The sequence below is a fragment of the Emys orbicularis genome, chromosome 2, assembly GCF_028017835.1.
Source record: "Emys orbicularis isolate rEmyOrb1 chromosome 2, rEmyOrb1.hap1, whole genome shotgun sequence".
In the NCBI taxonomy this organism is placed as follows: domain Eukaryota; kingdom Metazoa; phylum Chordata; order Testudines; family Emydidae; genus Emys; species Emys orbicularis.
In genome coordinates this window covers 51934658-51949681 of record NC_088684.1, presented here as the reverse complement: position 1 = coordinate 51949681, position 15024 = coordinate 51934658, and the positions used below count along the sequence as shown (strand labels likewise).

General features: G+C 39.0%; 1 protein-coding gene across 1 annotated transcript in view; it reads right to left on the bottom strand.

The window, feature by feature from the left end:
• Positions 1 to 1401: 1401 nt before the first annotated feature.
• The window catches only part of SNX16 (sorting nexin 16), a 31821-nt gene continuing 18198 nt past the window's right edge, over positions 1402 to 15024 (bottom strand). Inside the window, exons 4-7 of the mRNA XM_065399186.1 lie at positions 7178 to 7247; positions 4109 to 4245; positions 1894 to 2013; positions 1402 to 1628 (exon numbers count right to left, since the gene is read on the bottom strand). Coding sequence (XP_065255258.1) covers positions 1520 to 1628; positions 1894 to 2013; positions 4109 to 4245; positions 7178 to 7247 — 436 coding nt within the window. The 3' untranslated portion in view covers positions 1402 to 1519. The remainder of the gene's footprint in view (positions 1629 to 1893; positions 2014 to 4108; positions 4246 to 7177; positions 7248 to 15024) is intronic.

The following is a 15024-nucleotide window of genomic DNA, read 5'->3' as shown; positions in this document are numbered from 1 at the left end:
CATATTTTTATACTTTTCTCTCACAAGGTACTGAAAATCTTTCTACCAACAGATAAAGAAAGTTGATGTGATGTCTGTAGTTTTATTTCCTCAGAAGGGTTCATACAGTTCTGCATAAAGATTATATGTACAGCCTGAAATACAAAGTTAGCTTTGAAAACTCCAGCACACAGACACTGCATATTAACAGCATTAAACAAAGGAGTGAGTGATACGGCTGGGGAGAGGGGCATTCTTCCCACTAGAAGAGCAGAAGAAAACAAGGCACTTTCAGTAAATATGTACAGAACCGAAACAAGCTGTATGAAAGATTTCATAAAGCTGACCCACAGTACTATAAGCAAACTTCTGTAGTAATGAACAAGTAAAATACAAAAAGGCACAACATAATCCTCTCCCTCCCTGCAACTCCCCTTTCTCAAAAGAAATTAGCCAATTGAACTTGGCACAAACGAGTCTTAATTATTATAAAGTGCATCACTTGGCTTAATACATTTTGAAAAATAGGTTATAGAATGTTTTGTAGCAATATTCCCATGTGTACAATATATTGAAACAAAAATACATTGCAACTAGATTCAACCTAATTATGAATGTGAAGAAAAAATATGGCTTTTTATTTTTACAAGTCATTCAGTCATCTACATATAATTTAGATTGGTTTTTTAAAAAAACCAAAGTATGTATGCATTAGCAAGAAGGTAAGAGGTAGTGTTCTGGATAAAAGGCAACATCAGTGATTTTATCATTAAGTGGGTGTGACACAAAGGTGTGGGATTTTAAAGATGCATTACTGAACTAAATCAATTATTGCAACATGCTATAATGTGATGAACATACACCATGTGTTGGGTTTCCATGGCTCACTCCTTTCAGCAACGACAACAAGTTTGTTTTATTAAAATGTCCAATGATCATCCCATTTCATAAATCCTTTTCTTTTGTCACTGCAAGTCTTATTTTATTGCATTAAAATTCCAGAGAAATGATTTTCATTTAGAACTTTAAAAACATGGTAACTCCTATAGTCTGATTAAACCCAAGTTGTGTTCATCTTTACGTCAATGAGCATTAATTTATGGCTATATAAGAATTTGGAAAAAAAAAAAAAAAACATCAAACAGATGAACACATTAAATATATCACATTTGTAGCAACATGCAATACGTAACACGTCACATGTGATTGATGACTACATATACGTAGCTTTAGTCACTACCCTAGCAAATCATCATGATCTTCTGTGTTCAGTACTTAAGAATCTAGGCATAGCTGAATTTAGCCCCAATTAGATTGTATAATATATTAAATATATAAAGGCTGGATAAAAACTGAATCAAAGCAGCAATGAGTATATTTCCTATGTGAATAATTTGTAAGGATTTGTTTATGTAAACAATAACTGTGTGCATTCTTGCTCTTTGCTGTAAATTCTTTACAGCTACTGCATGCTTTTACCTACAAATAGTCTGTCCCAAGCATTATGAAACTTTTGAAGGTAATGACAGCTGCTGTTAATTTATTCCTCTTCATCAGCAGTATATGCTACTTCAGCAACTTCAATTTCTGGTACAGAGTTTTCAGCCAATGAGCCACTCCAGCACGTCTCATGATTCTCTTTATCAGAGCTGCAACAACAGATCAATAAGTATGTCATACAGAAACCAGTTTGTTGCTCTGTATTAATTTCATGCCATCTGCAAAACATTTGCAAAATTAGGTAACTATTACTCACTGCAAGTCTACCTCCTCCTCTTCTCCAAGGTCCATATCAAACACGGTGTACAGCTGCTAATCTTGTGCAGTAAACCGTTTTGCGCAAAAAGATGAGTAGTATGTCTATGCAGTCATGTACTTAAAGTATTTTAAGTTAAAAAATAAAGTTGCATTTACCAGCTGTCATCTCCCAAGGCGCCCTGATCTGCTTCTATTGCAGAAGACTCCACCTCGCCACTGCACTCGCTTTCTTCTCCTGACATTCTGCGCGTTTTCCCATTTCCTAAAGACAAATCCCTACAGCAAATTCAAAAGAGACATTTATGTAGAATACAACCAATATATTTATGGCAAAACATTCAGTAGTGAATCAGCACTTGAAGAGCCACTAATGCTTCATTTTAAATGGGACATTTTGTTTAGAAACAACTATCATTCCCTCTACTTACCCCTCTTGTTTCTTTTATTATTAGAAAGTTCCATAGTTTACACAGGATCTTTGTTTTGGAGCAGCTCATCTGCTCCAGCTGCTTATTCCTCACCTGAAGCTAATCCTCCGTCCTTCAAATTGCAAAATGATTCTGATGCCCCAGAGGACTGTGACTTCAGGTAAGAGATTAGTAGCAAATGCAGATGAATGTTAGACAATATTTTTTAAAAAAAACCAGGAGTACTTGTGGCACCTTAGAGACTAACAAATTTATTAGAGCATAAGCTTTCGTGGGCTACAACCCACTTCTTCGGTTGTAGCCCACGAAAGCTTATGCTCTAATAAATTTGTTAGTCTCTAAGGTGCCACAAGTACTCCTGTTATTTTTGCGGATACAGACTAACACGGCTGCTACTCTGAAACCTGTCAATATTTTTTAAAGCTCTCCTTCATTTTTTAAGGCTCTCCAAGGCCAGAAGGGACCATTGTGATCATCTAGTCTGACCTCCCGTACAACACAGGTCATAGAAAATTGCCAATGATAGAAAATAAGTGGAATTGGTTGATATAACAAACACACAGATCTTTTCACAAGTTTGCTTAAGTAGGATAGTGTTTCATTAACAATGAAATATAAAAAGGTAACAGGTCTGTCCTGAAGCATGATGGGACAAAAGTTACTAGGTCAGTGGCAAGTTCCTGTACTACAGATCCTGGCTAAAAATGGATATTTTGCCATGAGACTATGGATTGTCCCCAGAGCATATTCCATCTGGGAAATATATCTGGCACTTAATTGTAACATGAATGAAGTACAAAGCTGTTTGTTTTTTTCAATACTATTCATTAATTCCTTCTCATTCTTGCCTCCATCTCTTCTCTCCAAATCAAATTTATTCTTTTCCTACCCATACAAACATCTCCTCCAATCCCTACCCTACCCTTTAAAAAAAAAAAAAAAAAGGTAAAGCTGTTTTCAAGGTAGAGTGTTATGAAAAGAAGAAACCGCAGTTGGATGGGAAACATTTAAAATTTGTTTGAAAACAATCTTAATACCGTCTATTTTAAGACTGGTTGAAATTTAAGCTATAAAAAGAATAATATTTATATCTTTGTTTATTGTGACTGGTGGCTTGTGAGTTTTCTTAATCTTTTTTGCAATAGCTGCAGTAACATTTCCTCAAACTATTTTCTTATTGTGTTAATGACTAAATTCAAGTCATGCATCCAACACCATATTCATTGTTTTAGTGAACTTGTATAGGCCATAGTACACATCCCTAGAGCTTTTAAAGCTTCTAACATGGCTGTGAGGACTCATTCCTTTCCAAATAAAAATTCCAGAATGATAGATTCAGCAGGTCCTGCAGAACTCTCAATATTCCAACATCATCTCCCCTGGGTCTGCTGCACACTTTAGCAGATATGCACAATAAAATTTTATTATGAAGCTCTGCCACTTTTTCTTTGATTTAAAGAGCTTTGAAACAGCACCACAAAATTGTCTATCTGCTGCAGCACACCAAGCACCTCAGAGCAACAAAGTTAAAACCATAAACACACATGAAATACAAGAGAGAAAACCACAAGAATAGATCAAGCAATCATTTTGCCATGTCAAAGGCTTTCAAATATAGGGGAACTTTATAACTTCTACAGCAAGCCAAATATACCACTGTTCTCACCTTCAGGAAGGCATTCCACACACCAAGAACTGCAGAGGCAAAGTTTAGACTGTACTTAACATTCTTACCTGTTCTCACTGATCTTAGAGGAGGTGGAACAGTACGATTGGCAAAATGATTTAAAAACCAAACACAGAACATTTCCTTAGCTAGCCCCTCAATGTATGAGAAAGCATTATTTAAAACACTGCCTTCTGCGCAGCCACTTGACTGATGTATCTGGATAGCTACTAATATCAGTCTGTGAAATTTTGAAAATACTGAAGCCACAACATACCTAATTCTTGTCTCTATAGTATCTATATGAAGTTGTTTTTCACTTAATAATTTCTTCAATGATTCCACTTCCCTTTGTTTTTCAATAAGTTCTTTTTGGAGACGGTAATTAGTTTCCTCCAAAGTTTCACAAAAAGCCTAAAAGAAAATGTCAAGGTTAGTTGCCTGTCACCACAGTGGACTGAGTTTACGGCTTTTCTTTTAAAAATATACAATAGTTACAGGGTTATAATTGCTTTTCTTTGTATTGATCCCCTGAACAGCTGTCTAATGAGCTTTAAAAGTTGTACTTTTGTCTTTAATAAAAAGATGCAACTTGGCTTTGAACCATTTATTACACCATACCACAACTGAAATACTTTTGCTATGTCACACCACTGACATTTATTTAACAAACTGCAAAATAAATGTACAGGATTGACAAAGTAGGTCCCCATTCTGCAAGGTAATCCTTGCATGTATACCCTACTGAATTTCGCAGTGAACTCGCTCCAGTTTTAATGTGTAAGGCTAAAGTAAACTGCTATATATCCATTTAGTGCAGGATATGGTATAAATCTTGGCATCTAGCCTACTGTTCTATTACTGTTAACAGTAAGTCTGCCACCAGTAATGAGCACTTCTGATTTAATAATGTATGTGTCTTCACTAAATAATGAAACCATCCAACTCAGAGGTGAACTTTTTGGTTTATATTACATGCAGTTAACCATTGATTCACTGGACTTATTAAATGTGAACATTTTGGACAGAGCTATGCCCTATTAAAGTCAAAGGTAATATGGTTCATATTAGTGAAGTTACCTGTATGCTACAGTTAAGATAGTGTCAGCACTTCTATTGTTTTTCAGAGGTCTAAAAGTCACCTGTAAAAATAGGTTTTGGAAAGATACTGTATTTTGCTTCAACAAATCCATCGCTGAATAACAATTAATGAAATTGGTGGTAATATTTACAATTATATAGATTTGAAACAAAACAATGTATCCCTAATTCAGAGACATTTCTATACATTAAAAGATATCTGATTTTATATTACTTCATGGTTTAAAAGTTAATTCATCTTATTGACTATGGTATAGTAAATTCACCTTAATTTACCTAGGCCATTAGAAACAAATTGTCAGTTTAGCATGAGTTTTGTTCATAGCAGGAATAGTCTTCCAGAAAACACACAGCACCCAATGAAACCTTCACAGCGAACATTTTCAGTGAACCCCTAACAATGACTCCAATTAATCAGGCGTTCCATTTCAGGAAGCCATTTATGTGGATTCTGTTGTATTTTGCAGAAGGTCAGAGTATTTAGGGTTTAGAGATTGGTCATTATATATGTACAAATAGTGTAAAACATTTATACAAATTCCTTACAAAAGTGTATGAACAGCTAGATTAATGCACCTAAATGTTTGTCACAAATAGTCCACAAAGAAAGAAATGTACAGACTGAATTAAGATTCCACAAAGCAGCTGTTAATTGTGCTAAATGGGTACTTATTTTTTACAAAAATAACCCTGGAATATGGATTTCCACTAAAGACAGCATACCTGCTGCCCAAAGAAATTATTGAAATCTGCATGGGACTAAACATTAGTAAGTGTACTATGCAAGTTCTTAGGCTGGCAGGGAGATGGATTAGCGCTAACAGAATCTAAGCTTGAGATACCGATCAGGAAAATGTGTGCATGATCATTATCGCTATGAACAGAATGCTTGTTTAATGAGCGTGAACTAGTCATTCAATTAGTTTGCATTATTAAAAATGGTTTGTTTTTACCTCAGAGTTTACAATGAAATGGTTAACACGAAAACTGATTTCACCATCTTCTAAATGAAAGTGTATACTATACAAAATGATACACTGAATCCTTGCAGACGTACACAATAATGTGCCCAGAGAGAGATGGTCAGAAGTTGGGATCCAAGTTTCTTCGGTGGTAAAAATGGGTCCAGCTGAAGGAGCTGCATCTACATTCTAGCTTCCACCAGCATTAATACGAGTTCAGTTGAACCAGTGAGATTCTTTTAAAATTCCCCAATGCAGACATAGCTTTGGACAGCCATGCCTCAATTTGTTTATGGCTTTATAGGTCTCAACCATCACTTCAGACTGCATCCAGAAACAAACTGACAGCATAAATTACAATGCATCAAGGTAATGTGCTCCCTGCAAAAAGCATTGCTGAAGTTTTCACTGAACCGAAATTCAAGCAAGGGAAGACTGCTGCCACAACAGACAGCTCAGTCTGAATCAGAGTTATTTTATCTGCAAAGTAACTCAATGTGAGAAACATGAGATTCTTTTACTAAATGTAAATGGCCTGGATTAACCATCTGTTCACCACCTGGAATATTCCTGCTGGTTGGGACTTTGCTGATGCTACTGTGAAGCCAGAAAACTAACTTGTACAACTATGACATACAATTTCAGTAACTTTATCCTGTAGTTGGTCATACTCTAAACTAGACCTTTGCCACTAACACTCTAGCTATCTTACCCACTTCACGTGTGCCAACAACTAGTATATTGTAGCAACCCCTGGGGACAAAGTACATTTAGGGATCATTTTTCAGAGTAGCAGCCGTGTTAGTCTGTATCCGCAAAAATAACAGGAGTACTTGTGGCACCTTAGAGACTAACAAATTTATTAGAGCATAAGCTTTCGTGGGCTACAACCCACTTCGAAGAAAGCTTCGAAGAAGTGGGTTGTAGCCCACGAAAGCTTATGCTCTAATAAATTTGTTAGTCTCTAAGGTGCCACAAGTACTCCTGTTATTTTTAGGGATCATTGTATCAATAGAAGAGGACAAAAGATTATTAACGGGCCCAGATCATTCAAAAATGGTTGGTCAGTTTTAGAATTAAGCATAAGCATTTACTACTTTCTGATTATGAATGAATGAAAGTCTACCTCAGCTAAACAGGAAAAATGCCATATGGGAAACAAATGTCTTAGTTGTAACATTCTGCTCTATTCCGCCAATATTTTACAATATTCTAAAAACAAACATGATTATTGTTCTATATTTACTATTTGTTCTTGTCACATGATGTTATATAGCACTTACCCTGCTCTCTTCTAGGCTATCAAATGGACCTGGTGGATCATCCAAACAAAGAAACTCTCTCACTGCAAGGCTTCACCAAAAAACAAAAAAATTATATATATTGAGCTGAGGTGTAAAAGAAACATGCAACAACATCTAAAGATGAATACAACTGAAGGGTTTCTGCAAGTGACTAATGATTTTGTTAAAGAAAGGAATCAATGCTTTCATATTATTCCCGCCAATATACGTAGGTGTTTATATACTCTTCTTTTTATGTGAGCCATGCTTGTGTGTTTAGCCAGTAACAGTACTTAGATACTATATGAATTTCTCATAAGCTTTTACATCCATGCGTAAGTTATGAATTAAAAATATATAGGGGAGTTTCTAGTTTAAAATGAGGATTTCTGAGCTTCTTGAGAGAAATTGATCATTTTGATGACAATTGACAAGCTACTTATCAGGCACCTTAAATATTTAACAGTAAAGTTCTCCTGGTTTTTTTATTTATTTATATATAATATTAAAAGGTGGACTAAAATCACTACAGTACTAATTAGTAAGGGCTAGAACCTACACATGGATCCCTCTAGGGATGCTCTTCTTCAGTTACATCAATGGGGCTCTGCACAGATACAGTGGTACACAAAGATGATCTATTTGCAGAATCTTAGTTTAAAATCCCAATCCATTAACCAATACACAGTAAAAAAAAATTACAGGTACCAAGTTTGGTGTTACGTGGATGAATTGCATGTAAGTGGGTTATGTTATGTCATTACTAAAACCTATATTTTATAGATGACATTTGTAACTAATACACATTCATCTTTAGAAGCCAGGCATTTCCTGTCAGAAAACAGAAGCTAGAAGTTGACAGCAATAGATAACAATGTCTGCATTCCTTTGTCTTAGTGTATGTAATTATTAATTTGAGTGCTTATTGCACTGCATAGCTTTTGTACATTTCTTGAAAAAAGAAAAATTTAAAAAATATTAATTAATATTAAATAAGTTAAATACTTTTTTTTACTTTTTTTTTTAAAAACATTTTCTCAAATCTCTCTCCTTCCTTGACTTGCCAAGATCTGACTTCTGGGGTTCTGGTTTACCCTGCTACAGATAGCATCATCTTTAAATTGGATTATAAACAATGTCAAGAATGCAGTTCCTTACACCCTTGAAGTGTCTAAAGCTAAAATTGGTGCAGTAGAAACACAAGTCTGGGCCCCTAATTTCATATTCCCCCCTTCACTCCCTACAGGTAACATGCAGGGAATGCCATTTTCCACTTCTCTCAACCACACCGAAATCTGAAACACAGGAACAGGTGTTCAGTGGAAGAGCACATATAAAACTTAATGGGAACAAGTTTTTTTCACCTACTTATCTAATTAACCAACTTTAATTAAGACTGGCAACCGAAAGAAATGCAGAAATACACTCTCCACCCTATGCTTAACCATTTATTTTGCCATTTTTTCTTCTTTCAGCTTTTCACTCTGCAGTCCACAAGTCTAGTGGAAAGAGACTACTATATTCCGTTTCATTGCTGGATTGTCAAGTATGTTCCTAAATGCTTTCTTCAACTCAGTTTTGAATGACTAATTGATGGTGCTTCCACTTTCCTGTTCAAGAGACCTCTCCCTCTTTGGAAATTATTTTTGCCAATATGTAGTTTAAATTCCCACTTGCCCCAATCGCCCCACTTTTTAAAATCACAGTAGGCAGCAGTACCCCTTATGCCACCGTAAACAATTCCGCTCTGGGAAATCAGTTGGCTGTTATCTAATCAGTTGGAGGTTGGAGACCATGTTAGAGACACAATATTGACTCTGAAGTTAAGACTGCATCCAGACTTCCATTACAGGCCTTAATTTTCAAGCCTCCATCCCACTCAAATTATGACCAGTGTAAACAATTTGTCTGTTTTTTCTGCAATTAAAATAGTTTTTCCTAAGAATTTTGAGTCTTAAATATTCATATAGTACTTGAAATCACTATGTAATCCTATCAATTGTGGCTGGATCTTATCCAACTGCTAATTTTAGATTCGTTCCAGCCATGACTGATTGGATTACAGAGTGATCTATTAATTTTCTAGAAAAAATAAAAATCAATCCAACACTTTTCACATGTAAAAATAGTTATTCAACCTCAGAAAGTTGGGCCATCTTGAAAAACAACCATATTAGAGCTATGTGTCAATTTGTTTAGTTGACTGTTTGAACAGCTGACCCTCTTTTTAACAAGGTTCTATAGTCCATCTTTATCTGGTTGAACCATTCTTTTTATAAGATGTGAGCTGTGTTTAATGAGATTGCATATGGCTAACACGGAAGAATTATTACATAAAAGCACTGCAGCTCACCATTGTCCTCTAATATCTTCACCCTTGATTTCACAAAGTTCAATCCAAATGTATTTTAAAGTATCTAGTTTCAACATTATTTTGGTAGTAATTCTATTACACTATAAAATGTGGGATTAGAATAATGTGACAAATGCTGTAAAGCTCTTATTGTGTGGAAAGAGGATAACCAAAAAGCATAATAATTACGTCTAAGTACTCAGTCTGCTAGATAAATACTTCTATTTACAATAGGTCATATCAATTCCTTGGTGTGTCAGTAGAGTAGCTTGTGGGAAGTCCTGTGATTTTCTACTGTAAATTTTTTGGCAAATTAGAGTCAAGTACAAAAATGTACATTATGCATTTTTGCATTAACAGAAATTAAGAAATTAAAATTTATGTCTATTTACTGTAACTCCCTTGGGAATGCATTTTAATTTGTATTACTATGGTGTTTAACTTTAATTTCACTGCCCCATCCCCACTCCAAACAGGAACTTTATGGAGAAAGGAGCGGGAAATGAGAGCCTCTTCCCCTTTCCTTTATCTCTACCCTTTCAGACCATAATGGGAAAGGGAGTTTCACCTCTCAGATTATGACACAATCATAGGACTGGAAGGAATCGTGAGAGCTCATCTAAGTCCACTCCCCTGCACTCATGGCACGACTAAGTATTATCCTAGACCAGGGGTTCTCAAACTCCATTGCACTGCAACCCCCTTCTGATAACAAAAATTACTACACAACCCCATGATGGGGGACTGAAGCCTGAGCCCGCCCGAGCCCCACCACCCTGGGCTGGGGGAGGGGGCAAAGCCCAACGGCTTTAGCCCCAGACAGGGGGCCTGTAACCTGAGCCCTTCTGCGCAGGGCTGAAGCCCTCCAGCTTCAGCCCCACGTAGTGGAGTTCAGGCTTCAGACCCGGGCCCCAGCAAGTCTAAGCCAGCCCTGGCAACCCCATTAAAATGGGGTTACGACCCACTTTGGGTCTTTACCCACAGTTTGAGAACCACTGATCTAGACCATCCCTGACAGGTGTTTGGAGATTTTTTAAGAGCAGGCTAGACAACGATGGAGAGTTTACAACCTCCCTAGGCAATTTATTCCAGTGCTTAATCACCCTGACAGTTAGGAAGTTTTTCCTAATGTCCAACCTAAACCAGTTGCTGCAATTTAAGCCCACTGTTCTCCTTAACCTCTGAGGATAGGACAAAAAGCAATTTTTCTCCCTCCTCCTTGTAACATCCTTTTATGCACTTGAAAACTGTTACATCCCCTCTCAGTCTTCTCTTCTCCAGACTAAACAAACTCAGTTTTTCAGTCTTCCCTCATAGGTGATGTTTTCTAGACCTTTAATAATTTTTGTTGCTCTTCTCTGGACTTTCTCCAATTTGTCCACATCTTTCCTGAAATGTGGCTTCTAGAACTGGACACAATACTCCAGCTGAGGCCTAATCAGCGTGGAGTAGAGCGGAAGAATTACTTCTTGTGTCTTGCTTATAAAACTCCTGCTAATACATCCCAGAACGAAGTTTGCTTTTTTAGCAATAGTGTTACACTGTTGACTCATATTTAGCTTGTGGTCCCACTATGACCCCCAGATCCCTTTCTGCAGCACTCCATCCTAGGCAGTCATTTCCCATTTTGTATGTGTGCAACTGATTATTCCATTTAGGAAGAAACACTTTTCATTTGTCCTTATTGAATTTCATCCTATTTACTTCAAACCATTTCTTCACTTTTCTCGGATCATTTTGAATTTTAATCCTATCCTCGAAACCACTTGCAACCCCTTTTAGCTTGGTATCATCCACAAACTTTATCAGTGTACGCTCTCTGACATTATCTAAATCATTGATGAAGATGTTGAACAGAACCAGACCCAGAACTGATCCCTGCGGGACCCCACTCAATATGCACCTTTCAGCATGACTGTGAACCACTGATGACTAGTCTGGGAATGGTTTTCCAACCAGTTATGCACCCACCTTATAGTAGCTCCATTTAGGTTGTATTTTCTTAGTTTGTTTATGAGAAGGCCATGCGAGACAGTATCAAAAGCCTTACTAAAGTCAAGATATACCAAATCTACTGCTTCCCCCCATCCACAAGGCTTGTTATGTCAAAGAAAGCCATTAGGTTGGTTTGACACTATTTGTTCTTGACAAATCCACACAGATTGTTTCTTATCACCTTATTATCTTCTAGGTCTCTGCAAACTGATTGCTTAATTATTTGCTCCATTATCTTACTGGGTACTGAAGTTAGGCTGACTAGTCTAATGCCCCGGGTTGTCCTTATTTCCCTTTTTATAGATAGGCACTATATTTGCCCTTTTCCAGTCCTCTGGAATCTCTCCTGTCTTCCATGACTTTTTGAAGATCACTGCTAATGACTCAGCTATCTCCTCAGTCAGCTCCTTGAGTATTCTAGGATGTATTTCATCAGGCCCTAGTGACTTGAAGACATCTAACTTATCTAAGTAATTTTTAAACTTGCTCTTTCACTATTTTAGCCTCTGATCCTACCTCATTTTCACTGGCATTCACTATGTTAGATGCCCAATCGCTACTAACCTTTTTGGTGAAAACAAACAAAAAAACCACCCCTGAAACAATATTTTAAAATATTAATATTATTAATAATTTAGTAAGTTTAGACTTAAGGCTTCTGCCATTTCCACATTTTCTGTTATTGTTCCCCTCCCCCACCCTCATTGAGTAACAGGCCTATCTGGTCCTTGGTCTTCCTCTTGCTTCTAATGTATTTGTAGAATGTTTTCATGTTACACTTTTTGTCTTTAGCTAGCTTATTCTCATACTGGGCCTTGGCCTTTCTAATTTTGTCCCTACATACCTGTAGTATTTGTTTATATTCATCCTTTGTAATTTGACCTACTTTCCATTTTTTGTAGGACTCTGAGTTTCAGATCACTGAAGATTTCCTGGTTAACCCAGGGTGGTCTCTTGCCATACTTCCTATCTTTCCTACACAGTTGGATAGTTTGCTCTTGTGCCCTTAATAATGTCTCTTTGAAAAACTGCCAACTCTCTTTAACTGTTTATCCCCTTAGACTTGCTTCCCATTGGATCTTACCTACCAACTCCCTCATCTACACTAAGAGTTTAGGTCCAATTTAGCAGCGTTACATTGATTTAACCCTGCACCCGTCCACACAACGAAGCCATTTTTGTCGACTTAAAGGGCTCTTAAAATCGATTTCTGTACTTCTCCCTGACGAGGGGATTAGCGTTGAAAATCGACCCTGCTGGGTCTAATTTGGAGTAGTGTGGACGCAATTTGACGGTATTGGCCTCCGGGAGCTATCCCAGAGTGCTCCATTGCGACTGCTCTGGACAGCACTCTCAACTCAGATGCACTGGCCAGGTAGACAGGAAAAACCCCGCGAACTTTTGAATTTCATTTCCTGTTTGGCCAGCGTGGCGAGCTGATCAGCACAGGTGACCATGCAGAGTTGATCAGCACAGGTGACCATGGAGTCCCAGAATCGCAAAAGAGCTCCACGGCATGGACCAAACGGGAGGTACTGGATCGGATCGCTGTATGGGGAGACGAATCCGTGCTATCAGAACTCCGTTCCAAAAGACGAAATGCCGGAATATTTGAAAAAATCTCCAAGGGCATGAAGGACAGAGGCTATAACAGGGACCCGCAGCAGTGCCACGTGAAACTTAAGGAGCTCAGGCAAGCCTACCAAAGAACCAGAGAGGCAAATGGCTGCTCCGGGTCAGAGCCCCAGACATGCCGCTTCTATGATGAGCTGCATGCCATTCTAGGGGGTGCCCCTACAACTACCCCACCCTGTGTGTGGACTCCATCAATGGAATCTCACACAACAGGGATGTGGATTTTGGGGATGAGGAGGATGATGAGCAGGAGGAGGTTGAAGATAGTGCACAGCAAGCAAGCAGAGAAACCATTTTCCCCGACAGCCAGGAACTGTTTTTCACCCTGGATCTAGTAACCTCCCAACCCACCCAAGGTGGGCTCCTGGACCTTGAAGGCGGAGAAGGGACCTCTGGTAAATGTACCTTTGTAAATATAATATATGGTTTAAAAGCAAGCGTGTTTAATGATTACTTTGCCCTGAAGATTTGGGATGCATTGGCGGCCAGTACAGCTACTGGAAAAGTCTGTTAACGAGTATGGGGATGGAGCGGAAATCCTCCAGGGACATCTCAATGAAGCTCTCCTGAATGTACTCCCAGAGTCACCTGGTTGAAATAGGGGAATTTTATTAAGGGGACATTCAGAGGTGGCCGTTCCTGCTGGGCTGTTTGCCTGTGGCTGAACAGAAATCATCCCCGCTGTTAGCCACGCGGTGAGGGGAGGGTGAAGCGATCATCCCAGAGAATTGGGTGTGTGCGTGTGGGGTTTTAGTTGGGTTTGTGCTGCACGTTAACCCGAAAACCGCAGCCCCTCCTTTTAAATGGCCAACCCATTTTAAATGGCCAACCCAATGGGTGCTTGGTATGGGAAATGAGGGCGCTGTTGTCTGAAACCATCCCCACATGTTATGAAGGTTAAAGAAGCCAAAAGACTGTGGCTTACCATGTCTGCCGGCAAGCCAAATTCTGTTGCCTGCCGGCCCTGCGTGTGAGATCTCTCACACCAAACTGGCAGGCCCTCAATGTAAGAGGCAAAATGCGACCTTGTAAAGAAAGCATACGTGCTATGTAATGTTAACAGCTTGGTTCACCGTGAAAGAGTCTACCCATTGTTCTCTAAAATGTGACTTTTTAAATACTACTCTCCCTTTTTTTCCCTCCCGCAGCTGCAAATGTTTTAATGCTCCCCGTATCATCTCCGTCCCAGAGGCTAGCGAAGATTAGAAGGCGAAAAAAACCGCACTCGCGATGAAATGTTCTCTGAGCTCATGCAGTCCTCCCACACTGAAAGAGCCCAGCAGAATGCCTGGAGGCAGACACTGTCAGAGTGCAGGAAAGCACAAAATGAACGTGAGGACAGGTGGCAGGAGCAAGAGGAGAAATGGCGGGATCAAGATGATCGGTGACGTCAGCGTGATGAGAGGAGGCAGGAAGCAATGCTTAGGCTACTGGAAGATCAAACTGATATTCTCCGGCGTATTGTTGAGGTGCAGGAAAGGCAGCAGGAGCACAGACCGCTGCTGCAGCCCTGTGTAACCAACCGCCCTCCTCCCCAAGTTTCATAGCCTCCTCACCCAGACGCCCAAGAACGCGGTGGGGGGGCCTCCGGCCACCCAACCACTCCACCCCAGAGGACTGCCCAAGCAACAGAAAGCTGGCATTCAATAAGTTTTGGAGTGCAGTGTGGCCTTGTCCTTCCCTCCTCCCCCACACCTCCCAGGCTACCTTGGCAGTTATCCCCCCATTTGTGTGACGAATTAATAAAGAATCCATGAATTTGAAACGACTTTATTGCCTCTGCAAGCGGAGATCAAAGGGGGGAGGGGAGGGCGGTTGGCTTACAGAGAAGTAGAGTGAACCAAGGGGGGGGCGGGTTTTCATC